General features: G+C 39.5%; 1 protein-coding gene across 8 annotated transcripts in view; it reads left to right on the top strand.

Annotated features, from left to right (window-relative positions):
- The window catches only part of agap1 (ArfGAP with GTPase domain, ankyrin repeat and PH domain 1), a 766,011-nt gene that overhangs the window by 494,039 nt on the left and 258,104 nt on the right, over positions 1 to 13,868 (top strand). For all 8 annotated transcript variants that reach the window (XM_043693252.2, XM_043693251.2, XM_043693245.2 and 5 more), the window contains exons 7-8: positions 11,684 to 11,811; positions 12,801 to 12,956. In XM_043693252.2, the coding sequence (XP_043549187.1) occupies positions 11,684 to 11,811; positions 12,801 to 12,956 (284 nt within the window). The remainder of the gene's footprint in view (positions 1 to 11,683; positions 11,812 to 12,800; positions 12,957 to 13,868) is intronic.

The following is a 13,868-nucleotide window of genomic DNA, read 5'->3' as shown; positions in this document are numbered from 1 at the left end:
CTGCAATTATGGTTTATTGTTCTGAAGGGGAATTCATATAGCAGTTCTTGATTTTGGTATCTAATATTGGTGTGCTTCTGTGATACTGGACTAGGAAGCCATGACTTCAACATCCCATTGCAGGCCTTAATGACATTGAAATCATTAAATGTGAATCTTGGTGAAAGCTACTGAATTGTTGTACTGCCAGAATTGCTTCAGCGAAGCGAGCCTGCAACTCATAGACAATCTGGTGTACACTCTATCTGTGCTGGGCTTACTATGACCTACGTTTTGATTGATTGCACCAATGAAAATAACTTGTGTTCATCTAGTGTTTGTAACAATGAAGAGCATCCCACTGTGCTTCACAGAACCATAATCAAGCCAAAGGAGGAGTGATTAAAAGTAGTAAACACAAAATTGTCAAAGAGGTGGACCTTAATTAGGGTCATAAAAGAAAAGAAAGAAGCAGAGAGGTAAAAGAAATAAGTTCCAGAGCTCAGGGCCACCAGTGGTGAAATGAAGGAACAGGGAAATGCTCAAGTGTCCAAATGCAAACGAAGATCTCAAGCAAATTGGAAGATTATAAAGAGAGAGGAACAAGGCCTTGATGCATTTGAACATGAGGATGAGAATTATAAAGTTAAAAATCATGCAACACCAGGTTATAATTTAACAGGCTTATTTGGAAATACTAGCTTTCGCAGCACTGCTCCTTCATCGGTTAGCTGTAGAACAGGATCATACGACACAAAATTTATACCAAAAGGTTATGGTCTCATGCAACTATAATGACATTTGAACAAACCTTAATTGCTGTTAAGACTTCTATCTTTTAGAATGGGTTGCAGATTTTGGTTAATTAATATGTAAATCCCGGAACTACTTTGAAGTCACATTCTGAAGATAACTTAAGGTTTTATTAAAAAAACAAGTGACATCTCAGCTCAGATAATGTATTAAAGGTGTGAGGTTAGAGTCTGTCTGTATCCCAATCTTGAGTCAGACTGGTTCTGTTTCCAAAGTAGGAATTTATAAAACGCTATATGGATTGACTGCCTACATTGACTACCTGCAAGTTGTGTGCTTTTTGAGCAAAATAGAATGTATCTGCAAATACAATTCTGCAAATGCAAATTCACCCCACAGACTTATATGTGTGTGTCTATGTACATGAGAGAGTGAGTGTGTGTGCGTGCATGAGAGAGTGTCTTTGCGTGTGCGCATGTTTGATATGTGTGAGTGTGATAGAATATAAGTATGTGAGTGTGGGAGGTGTATGGATGTGTGTATTAGAGAGGGTCTGCATGAGTGTGTGAGTATGTAAGAGAGTGTTTGTGTGATTGTATTTACAGATGCATTCTATTTTGCTCAAAAAGCACACAATCTGAAGGGAGTCAATCCATATAACATTTTATAAATTCCTACTTCGGAACACAAGCACACATACACACTTTATAGCATATTCACGCAAATCCTCTGTGATACACACGCACATAAATCCCCCACACTTATACCTACGCACACACTCTCTCACAGGCTTATACTCCGTCACCCTCAGGCACGCACTCTACCACACACAAACACATGCACTCTCACATGCTCGCACCCACTCATGTGCACATACTCATTTTCCGTCTCTCATGCACACGCAAGCACATATAGGTTGATGGGGTGAATTTGCATTTGCAGATACATTCTATTTTACTCAAAAAGCACACAATCTGTAGGCATTCAATCTATATAACATTTTATAAATTCCTGCTTTGGAAACAGAACCAGCCTGACTCAAAATTGGGATACAGACAGACTCTAACTTCACACCTTTAATGCATTGTCTGAGCTGAGATGTCATCTTTTTTAATAAAACTTTACGTTATCTTGACACTGTGACTTTAAAGAAGTTCTGGGATTTACATATTAATGAACCGTAACCTGCAACCCATTCTAAAAGATGAAAGACTTAACAGTAATCAAGGTTTGTTCAATACATCATTTCAGTTGCATGACACTGTAATCATTCTGTGTCTTATGATCCTGCTCCACAACTATCTGTTGATGGAGCAGTGTTCCAAAAACTAATACTTCCAAATCTATTGGGCAGTAACCTGGTGTCGTGTGCTTTTTAACTTTGCCCACTCCAGTCCAACACCAGCACCTCCACATCATGAGAATTATAAAGGGAAGGCATTGATTATCCCAGAGCCCATACACGTTATTGAGTGCAGGGCCAGACTTTGCTAATTCCTGGGAGTCTCTCTGGAATTTTGGTTTGACTTCTGGAGCATTTCTGCTGGCAATGCAGAATTGTAAAAGATCCAGACCCATCCTTTAAGGCTCGAGTCCAAGAAGCCCAGTCCTGTTTGTATTCATGTCATATTAACTAGGCTGTCATGTTTCACTTTTATAACCAGGATATGTAAAACACTGCTCTTGGCACTGTTACTTTGTTGATGGAAGATTTCCAAATTAGAATACACAAATGTTAGTCACTTGGGACCTTTGCAAATTAATGGGAACATTTATCTGAGTTGTACGCATGGAGTTACAAACCCATAGGGTCCACTCAGGCAACAACCTGCCATTTCAATTGATTCTAAAAATAACAAGTAGATGCTATAGCATTGATAATCCTTACCAGGAAATAATATATTACAGACACCTTAAATCCGACCCAAGTGAAAATTAGCTCAGCGTTCAAAGACAGATGAGAAAAAGTAATGCTCTCTGATATAGTAACAGTATTTTGGAACAGAAGGGATATCACCAAAGATATGGAGGTAATTGGGGTTTGTGTATAACAGTGATGTCTTCTCGGATAATGAGAGATCTTAGCAAAGGGGCCGGTACAGTAAAGACAAGGTATGCTTCAACCACGTAAAGAGCTGTGAAGAATCCTCAAGCAGCACTTCTGCTGGAGAAGTGGGAAGGAAGGCAAAGGGGGACTCCAGTTGAGGCAACTTAATTGAGAGGAAATAGTCAGTAGGCATGCATGGATGTAGGTATGCATGGAACAGAAAGGACCAGAGATTATGAATTAGCAGAATCCTCAAAAGGAGTACTGAGATATAGTTGTAAATTAGGCAAGTGTCATGTGATCAGAAGTCACAACCAAACCTCCAGGAACACCAGTGGGAGTTGGAATTCCTAGAAATGATGGACAAATGGAATTTTCAATACGTTTGAGGAATTGCCTTTGGAATGAGGTAATTGATATTCATTTGGCAAAGTATATACTGTCGGTGGAATTGGGATTTGAAGATTTCCAATTTCCCTGTTTGGACTTGCCTGCAATTAGTTGTTAACAGTAAAAGATGAACTTTACATCCTTGTCACAATTGATGAGTAAAGTAACCTGGAAGGAGAAACTTAAATCCATTCGCTGTAAGAGTATGATAACATCACATGTAATGTTTCTGATTTGAACCTTTTTAATAAAAACTGGTTTGTTTATGAAGAACTCCTTTTTCTAACAGTGTGTGGTGCCTTTAGTCAGATTATTAGTAGCAGAATGTATAATAATAAGATTTCACTGCCAATCTGTTTGGTAAGTGTAAGTTATAATACAGGGGAATCCACTCATAGAACTGGGCGCAGAGTCAGTGCAGTGTTGGAGGGTAAGGAGTTCATTAGATTAAGGCATGTAAATGGGACTTGATTTCCATTCTAAAGTTGTACATTTTGTTATTTTCAATTTTAAATTTCTTTGCCCCAATTTATAGGAATTGCCTTGTAAAATTGTCACTGTGTTATGATATTCCTTTCCAGTAGAGTACCTCCTGAAATCCTCAAATTTCTAATTCTGCCAATTTTAACAGCGGGAGTTAGCAATGATTTGGTTGATACTAATCCAAACTTAATAAAGTTTAGAGTGTTAGTGAAGACTGAAAGCAAACAAATATAATTCCAATATGTTGGCCTTGTGAGGAAAATCTAAAACTTGGGCCATGAATATAAGATTGTCTCAGATAAATTCATGAAGGAATTCCCAAGACTTTTCTTTACTTGGAGAATGGTTAGAGTGTGGAACTTGTTAACAAAGGAAGTGCTTGAAATGAATTGAGTATCTGCATTTTGAGGAAAGCAAGAAAAGCATACAAGAGGGAAAATGTTACTGCTGAGGCTGATGGAGTGCTTAGCTGTTCCAGCCTACTCTCATCAGGTCACAACATAAAAAATCTTTTCCTGGTTATCAAGATGGCCAAATACTACCAATATATCTTTATCACGTTTTAAAGAAAAGTATCTATCAACCAGTTTTTAAAAAATAAATACAATTGTTTTATTCATGAAATTAAGCTTATTCCAATTGTTATGAACATGTGGGTGTACTATACCTTTAAGAATTAAAAACTAGCAGTGACAGCACCACATGTTCTCAATTAAACACAATGTAACATGTGCTCTTGCTCCTGGGGTAGCTTGTTGCCTGGAAACAGCAAAACAGATTCGAATTAGGCCAATCAGTTTAAATTATACCTCGAAAAGTACCAAATTCGAATCAAGTTTGAATTGAGTATATTGACAACCTTAAAAGCCAATGACACAATCCGGTGCTTTGGGGTATAAGACAGGAGAAAAATTAACAGTTGGGAGGAGAACTGCCACTAGACCAACAGCTGTAGACTGCTAGTCAGAATTCACTGAGAGGTACCTATCTGGAGAAGGAGTTTGCACAGAGGAAAACCTGAACACTGACTTGGAGAACCAATCTACCGACAAAGATAAAAAGAAGATTCGACTGCTGGCTGGTTTTAAAATTTGAATTTTTCTGTAAATCTTAATTGGGAGTTTTATCGGACGAGTATTATAGAAGGGAGGATTAAGATAGGTTAGAGAAAGGAGGTGTATGTAGTTATGAGTTCATTATTTTCTGTTATACTTTAAGAAATAAAGTTGTTAATTTTTACTTTGAATAGTTCTTGGCCTCTCAGATTTTCACAGATTACTGCATGGGATAAATCTTTTCTGTGTTGCTGATTTAAATTAAGCAGGAGGGTTTACCCTGTGTAGTAACACAATGAGGCTGCACTAACTGATTAATACACTCTGTAATATTGAATATAAATGATTATTCCTCTTAACATCAACACATGCACACACATATGCTCATATATACAAGGTACAGGATGGAAAAATTGATTTCTATGCAGAGATTCACTTTTTGAAGTATACACTTTGGCCAGTAAGTTACTTTGAGTACAAAAAGGATAAAAGATCAAATGTTCCAAAGTGTATTGCTCTGATTTTCTGACATGTCTGATCAAGTTACTAATCATGGTTTTACCTGCAGTCTTGGCAGACACCATTTGTTCAGGAAATACAATATTGAGAATTTCCTTCAATCCCTCTTTGAAAAGAACAAATAGATTTCACCCTGATCACTACAGGAAAGTTCTATTCAGAAAAGTAGGAGAGAGAAACTGGTTGCCCTTCCTCACAAGCATCTTTGTTCCCCAATCACAAACCAAAACACACTCCATCCAGTCACTTTTCAAACAACCCCAGTAGGGATCTCCAGAAGAGCAAGTAGTAGTCCCAGTTGTGTAATTTCTAGGAAACTTGCTTAAAATTTTTTTCCAGATTCCATGGTGATATTTCAACAACCTCTTTTAAAGAAACCATGCTAGGTATTCAACAAAGATTGAAATGATTCCAATTTACCAAGATCCTTCAAAACTTAAGTCCTCTAAGAAATATTAACATCTTTGTAAAGAAGGAATGGAAGGATATATTTTTGGTGTTGAATAAATAAGATTGGAAGAGGATTTGTGTGAGGCATAAACATAGGCACACCCTGCCGAGCCCACTGGCCTTATGGTGCATGATATTCAAATTAGTTTTCTATGGGTCAGTTGGTGTAACATCCATGTTGGGTTAAATATTTGATTCCACAAGATATTATAAATGTGCTTTTAATTATAGAATGCTACAGCATGATTTTAGACACATTGTCTTAATGCCCACTAGATTAGCAAAAGGGACTGGCTCGAATCAATGAGAGTAATCTTGCCACAATAAGTTAATTGAATTTACAAAAGGCATTTGATATATGTAGGGTTTTTCTGTTTGTTGCTAAATAATGTGGGTCATTTGAAAATGGGTAGTGAGCTGTGAATGATACTAAATGGAGAATGATCCATTCTCAGTCAGCATGGTGGTTCAGTAGTTAGCATAATTGCCTCACTGCACCAGGGTGCAAGGTTTGTTTCCAGCCTCGGGTGACTGCAAATTCCAGCAGACTTTCTCCCCGGTCTCTGTGTGTTTCCTGCGCGTGCTATGGTTTCCTCCAACAGTCCGAAAATGTGCAGGTTAGGTGGATTGGCTGTACTAAATTTCTCCATGGTATTCAGGGTTGTTCAGGCTAGTTGGGTTAGCTTTGGTAAATATGGGGTTATGGGGATGAGTTGGTGGGGGCGGGGGGAACTTCAGAGTTTTGGTGTAGACTTTGATGGGCCAAGTGGCCTCTATCTGCACTGTAGGGATTCTGTGATTCTAACTGTTCATGAGTAACTGGTGGTATTCTACAGTCATAACTTATTTGATCAGAGCGCTTGTCAGTATTAGTCAGGTAAATGGAACAGTACGCCTTTCGCAGTAAATTTATTAACAGAATAGAGTTCATTCGGCAATACGTGAATAAATAGTCGATTAACTGACTAATCCTTGTATTGGAGATTTCAACTCTACAGCAGTATCATGCCAAGATGCTCAACTGCTTTTACTTGAGCTGCTTTCAGAAGCTTCTGAAGATCAGCTGACAGGGCAAAATATCAGACACTGAGGTGCTGGCATGCAAAGCATCAAATCCTTTAGGGACGGCTCCAACTGAGCCAGACCGACTGTGTAAGCAGAAAGCCTACACTAGTTCACCAGGACAGGTTTCTCTGCGGATTTTGAGTCTGGGGTGTGCTGAGGAAATGCTGTAAAAACCCACAAAGGAGGCTTCAGTTCAGGAATTTTGATTTTGATTTCACATCCTAGCAGAAGATCGCCCACAATTGCTACTCCCTGTACAAATTAGTTATAAAACAATGCTGTTCCTACAAAAGCAAGCACATGTTAAAGGCAAAGAGAAAGTGCACGTCACAAGTTTTAAAAAGCCCATTTTTCAACTCCTTTCCATTCTGAAGAACAGTCATACAGGATTCTCAACATTTACTTCTGTTTCTGTCTCCACAGATGTTGAGTTCCCTCAGCATTTTCTCAGCAAATACTTCTGTACAGTTGTTCTTTCGGGCATGTGAAAATAACCAGTTTAAATATTTGCCCGAGCTGTCAGAGATGGTACCTGCTCTCCTCTTACCTTGGGTGATATTTTAATGTAAATGGGAGAGCATAGGTATGCATGTGTCTAACATATTGTATTGAAACTGCACCACACATCACCATGTCTGGCAGACGCACCTTTAGTGAATAAATTGTATTTCTTTGCCATTTAATGCGGGAAGGGAGCTAGAATTTCAGTAAGCCCAAACTTTTTAAAGCATTCCTGCTAAAGACAGTACTGCTAAAATAAATGAAGGCACCGCAATATTCACAGATAAGCACATAGAATTCCCAGTCCATCTGACTGAGGTTATGTGGCAGTGGACAGGGCCAGCTCAATGAAGACAGTTGCAGTATCGAGCCAGGATGAAACATTAATACAGTAAATGAGTCTAGTCCTCACATTGAATCCTTCCTAAAAACATAGCACTTAATGATCCTAGGACTGAAGGGTATCTCAGAATTAAGGGACACCAATTTAAGACTGCGATGAGGAGGAATGTCTTCTCTGAGGGTTGAGTCTTTGGAACCACTTACCACAAAAAGTTAAGGAGGCAGAGACAATTTTTATATATATATAAAGCTGAGATAAATTCTTGATCAATAGGAGAATCAATGGTTATGGGTAAAATGCAGGAGAGTGGACATGAAGAATCTCGGGTTAACCCACAATACTATGGAATGGTGGAGCAGGCTGAATGGCTAGCTTCTGTTCTTATTTCATATTGTCTCATGGTCTAACACTCTTGCGAGGTAAAGCTGTCACTGGTAATTGCAAATCCAGACTATGGAAGGCACCTTGAGAAAATTATAACAAGTGCAAAGTCTTGGAAAGTTACTCCAGTTGAATAAAAACCAAGGAAACTTGATTGAATTTGCATGAAATGCACAACAAACATCAGGCTTTCTATCAGAATCTACCCAGTTCTGATGACAATAACTGCATAAGTTGTGTCAATAAAGTGAGATTGGGAAAGGTTTTGTTAATTAAATGTAATGGGAAATCAAGGACTGAAACAGGGACTATTTCTGGGTCCCGCATCCACCTCTGCAGTAGGAATACCAACCCTGAGTTTTATGCTAGAACCCACTTAATAGGCACGAATATAGGTGTAATATCCATTTGATGGCATGAAGATGGGATTGTGCAAGCGATGTAAGCGGATCACAGCAATTGTTACTGGGGCTATCATTTTGTTGCATTATTGAAGGAGCAACACTCTGAAAACTAGTACTTCCAAATAAACCTGTTGGACTATATCCAGGTGTAGTGTGATTTTTAACTTTGTGTTATTTGCACTTGGAAAGGCATAGGCCTGACTCCATTACCTATTTTCAGGTGCTCTCCTAATTTACCTTCCGTTATATTTGAAATCCTTGATCCCTCTTCCCCACCTCCCCAACTTCCTTTTGCTCATTGATGCCAGCTGGGTGGCAACTTTCCCACACTGCTAAAGTGCTTGCTAACAAAACTCCCCACAGTGTGCACTGGCCTGATTCCTGTGTGTGAATAACAAACCTTCATCTCACCATTCTACTTTTCGCCCTTTTGTGAGGTCCACTGGTATCCCTGGATTGTCATGACTGGCTCTCCACTGCCTATATGTCTCATTTGGCTATTTGTACACTTCTCTCAAAATCAGAATGTGCCCTCAATGAGCTCTTCAGTGGTCTTAATAGCCATGGTAATGGGTTGAGCAAAAGTGTGCTGTTGCCCTCACTCCCCAATGGTAATGGGCTCAATGGTAATGGGCACTGCGTTGGGAAACTGGCATGTTGGCTAATACTGATACTTTCATTCCGTTTGACCTGAAATTTCAACCTCAAGTGTCAGTAATATCAACTGTGGGAAAAACAGAAGCAGCAAACATTTTCTTTTCTGTCAGTGCCTGGTGTCAATTCCCTTTTGTAACGAGTTTTCTTTTAATGTTCTCTTGTGAACCTTATTTTATCAATAAACAAATGATTCTACAGTGACAACAATATTGAGATTGTCTGTTGAATTATTTAAATTGCCTGTGAATTGAGCTCCAATCAATGGTCTGAATGGTGGTGTGACTAATTGATTTGCACAGCTCTGTCATGGTAAACTTGGAAAAGCACGAGCATGTTTAAATTTAAACTTTTAGTGTTTAGTTTTCATGAAAACTGAGGTATATCTATGTCCTTAAATAAGATAGGCTACTGCAGTACCTCTTCATTGCTCAGCTTATCCGATAATGCACCCAGTCAAAGCTTGGCAAGGTAATTCTAAAGTGTAGGGCACCTGACAACTCAGCTTGAAACTTTAAACATTAGTTTCGCCCAGCTGACAGTTCCTTCTGATTGTCTGATAGATTTTCCCCTTCTTCTACCAATTTCTCCCCAATCTCTCTCCTAGTTTCTCTTTGCTTTCTTCCAGTATGTTCCAGTTTCCGACTACCCTGTCCCTGCAGATTTTCCCGACTGTTTCTTTCTCTTTTTTTCTGTTTGTCCTTCTCGGTGCAAAGTAAACCCTTTCAGTATATATCTTTTAATTTATTTGAGAATGGTGGTTGACTGTGGCAAAGGTTGATTTGAAAGAAAAGCAAACTTGGCTTCTCAATTCTATTAATCTACTGCTTAAGCAGATGCTGATAGAAGCAATGCTGCAAATGTTAATGAGCTCCACAATGAACCACAGTGATTTACAGATTCCAAGTGTTGGAACAAATGCTGCCTTTAATTGTTGGTAGCATACTGGAGCTATAGCTAGATGGTGCATGAGGAATCTGCAACATAGAGTGATAGGGCATGGGTGGGTCTTGCAGTTTTCATATGCGTCTAATCTGTGGCTACGGTTTTACTGTTGGGGCTGCAAACAGGGATTAAGCTCTTTCAATAAAACAGGGAGATATTAAAAAGGAAATCATCTTACATGTGCCTGAATTGTTGTAGTGAACAGGTCAAAATTAGTATTGGGACAATATGAGAACTGTTGCTCGCCAAATGTAAGAATGGAACATGAATTGTGAATATTTGTAATTGGAACAGTGATTCTATCATCGTCATGAGGGGCCAAAACTACTCAGCAACAGCAGCTTGTATTCATTTAGTATCACCACAATAAAGCTTCCCAAGATGATCCACTGGAGTGACACTGTACAAAAATCTAGCACGCAGCCATGTCAAGATAATTAGGAGAGGTGACCAAAAAATTGGATGAGGAGGTCAGGAGCGAAAGAGAGATAAGGCAGTGTGCAGAGGAGATTCTAGAATGTAGAGTATAGAAATCCAAAGTCACAATTGCCAATGGTGGAGCAATCAAAATTGGCTCTTGCACATCCCCAATGTTGAAAGAAAGTTGAGATCAGGGAGCTTTGTAGATACCATTCTTGTAGTACAAGGACAATTTATTTAAGTGTGCAGACCTTTAAAATGTTTTGTACCACCCTTGATGAAGAATGCAGAATTTAGTGGAAACATTGGTTTGTAGGGTTAGAGGTGTTTCATCATTTTAGACCAAAAAAAGACGACTTTATTGATTAAGGATTCAATACTGATGTTGTCTTTGGAGATCCACAATAGACTTGGACAAGTGTATGTTTAGAAGATGGCAGTATGCCCCAAATCTTTATCCACATCCTTCATCCACTTATGGCAGTTTATGTCAAAGTAAATCTCTACGACAACTCAAAGACCAGTTAGGGGTGGGCACTAAATGCCAGCCTTGCCATGTGACATTCACATCCCTAGATTGAGTTAAACATTCACATTTTCAGGAGGCATCACTGGGTGGGGAGGCATGAAGAGGAATATTCTTGTTTCAATATTCTTGTGTTTTTTTTTTCGTTTCAAATCTGACCCAAGTAAGACAAAGCATCAGTTTATGTTTGAATCCTAGCTTTACTTTCTTGAGTTGTGCTTTACGTTAATTACACCTTCCTCAGGAGTATTTGGTAGTGGGGAGAATAGAGAGGCAGGCAGGGGAATAGCATGGTTGCTTTTGCAGTCTGTCACTGATGGAAAATTCCACCAATGGAAGACAGACTTACATTTCTGCTTTAATGACACATAACGCTTCACAACACTTCAGAGTCAGTAGTGATCTTGAAGTATAGTGACTGTTGGATGAAATGTGGCAGTAAACTTGTGCCTAGCAAGGTCTCACAAACAGCAACATGAAAATAGTCAGATATTTTGGTGATATTTGAAGGATAATAATCGATGAGGTACTGAACTTGGTGGTGTAACTGCTCTGCCTTTCAAAATAGTGCCACAGGATCTTCAAACTTCGACTAGGTTGAGCAGAAAGGGCCTTTGTTTCATGTCTCATCTGGCTGATGGCACCTCTGGTAGTACAGCACTCCCTCAGTACAGCACTAGGACTGTCTGCTCAAGTCTTTGGATAGAAAGGATCAAGACGACTGAAGTGATGCAGCTTAACCCGAATTCTTCTCCCTTGTTTTAACAGTTGCCCAAAAGATAGTGGCCACCCGAAAGAAGCAGCAGCTCTCCATTGGACCATGCAAGTCGCTGCCCAATTCTCCAAGCCACTCGTCAGTGTGCTCTGCTCAAGTCTCTGCTGTCCACATCAGCCAGGTAAATGATTGAGGGAAGATTTAGAAAAAGCAGAATGAGTCTGGGAAACATATCGAATGAAACTGTCATGCACTGCAGGGCAATGACAGGCATCCCATTTTATCTAGAGCAGCTTCCTTCCTAGAAGTTAAACACATATGAGTGGAATCATACTGGAAAATGTATTATACTTTAGCTGTGCTGTCCAGAATAGTTCAGTAGAAAGCTACACCTTACCCAGGGTTTAACAGGGTTCCCAAATATAACAAAGTTGGTCCCAATGACTAACATATTGATAACAAGAGGGTACAGATTTAAGGAGAGTTACAAAAGTACAAGAGGCAAACAAGGTTCAAGATTTGATCCCAGTGCTGTTCCCCTTGTGCTGTTTTGATGTGCCAGTAAAGATGTGGCAGGTGAGTTCATTGCCTAAGGGGAGGGAGAGCTGATTTGCCAAGCCATTTAGGCAAAAGTGAGGGTCTGCAGATGCTGGAAACCAGAGTCTAGATTAGAGTGGTGCTGGAAAAGCACAGCAGGTCAGACAGCATCCGAGGAGCAGAAAAATCGACGTTTCGGACAAAAGCCCTTCATTATCTGTTTGCTGTTCTGATGAAAATTATGATGAAAGGTCATCTTGCCAGATGCATCACAAGTCTCTCTTTCTTTCCCCAGTGCTGTCTGTCTCTTTCCTGAATATTTCCATAACTTTTTGTTGTTGTTTCTTAATGTGTAAGTATGCTTACTGAAGTGTAACCATTCTGAAATGATGCACAGCAAGACCCCACCTGAGTACACGCCTTATCTGAAAGCCAGCATTTCCTTCGGTTTCTCAGTACTGCACTGGAAGACTGGCCCCCAATTATGTGCCCACGTCTCTGAAGTGGGACAGTAACCCACAACATCCCTGAGGCTAGATGGCCACAGCTGACCAGAGTATAACTTGCATATGTCTTAAATGACACAGGGCAGTTTTCTTCCTATCTTTAATTGCTTTCTTCTCTGCTTTGTAGACAAGCAATGGTGGAGGAAGTTTGAGTGATTATTCCTCTTCTGTCCCTTCCACACCAAGTACAAGTCAAAAGGAGCTGCGAATTGACATTCCTCAAACTGCCAACACTCCAACTCCTGTTCGCAAACAGTCAAAACGGCGTTCTAACATATTTGCTGTAAGTAATTGCCTCACCTTGTACAGATCTAATTAATCGATGTACCTATATAAATAATGGACACTGATTAGCTGAAACAGCATCTGGATAACCAAATGACACTTATGTACGAGATTGGTTAGACCACTGCAATACCTTGTGCAATTTAGGTCGGCTTACTTGTTCCCAGTCTAGTGGGACTGTCTTATGAAGAGAGGTCGGGCAAACTGGGCCTGTATTCTTTAGAGTTTTGAGAAATGAAATGTGATCTCACTGAAACTTACAAAATACTTCCAAGATATAGACAGCTAAGATGTTTCTGCTGATTGGAATCAGCGGGCCCAATTTAATAATAAGGGGGAATGCCAATTGGGTCTGAAATGAAGAGTGATTATTTTATTCAAAGGGTTGTGAACCTTATGGGCTGTGGATGCTCGGGTTTGGAGTATGTTTACAGTAGAGATTGATTTCTGATTATTAATGATGTACAGAGTTGGGGTTGGTAAAAGGCATTGAAGTGTTCGGTCAGCCACAAATTGTATTGAGTAGAATGTTAGCCTTGATGGACTAAGTGGCCTACCCTCCTCATCTGTTCCTTGAGCAGGTGTGGGTATTAAGAAGATGAAATAGCTGGTGATATTACTTTCCTAGTTTGTTCCTTGGCTCTTAATTATTTTTATTTCCAGTACAGAGATAAGCATGTCCTTTACCCCAATAAGTAGCAATGATAGTGAGATATGTGCTATCAAATCCATCTGCCTTATTGCTTTGAAATAGGTACTTTCACACAATTTGTAAGCATGCTTCCAAAGCTATCGCTTGTCTTTGCTGCTCAGATACTCCATACTGGAAATTGTACACTTCTAGTTATTGATTGCTGTGCAGCTTGCTCATAATGCCTTCAAGGCAAAATTACTTGACACTTATTGACTC

This window comes from Chiloscyllium plagiosum, unplaced genomic scaffold (genome assembly GCF_037043375.1).
Source record: "Chiloscyllium plagiosum isolate Xiang-an unplaced genomic scaffold, Cpla_swu_hap1 HiC_scaffold_7, whole genome shotgun sequence".
Classification (NCBI taxonomy): Eukaryota; Metazoa; Chordata; class Chondrichthyes; order Orectolobiformes; family Hemiscylliidae; genus Chiloscyllium; species Chiloscyllium plagiosum.
The sequence above is the reverse complement of the archived record's forward strand: the minus strand, read 5'-3'. Positions and strand labels throughout refer to the sequence as shown.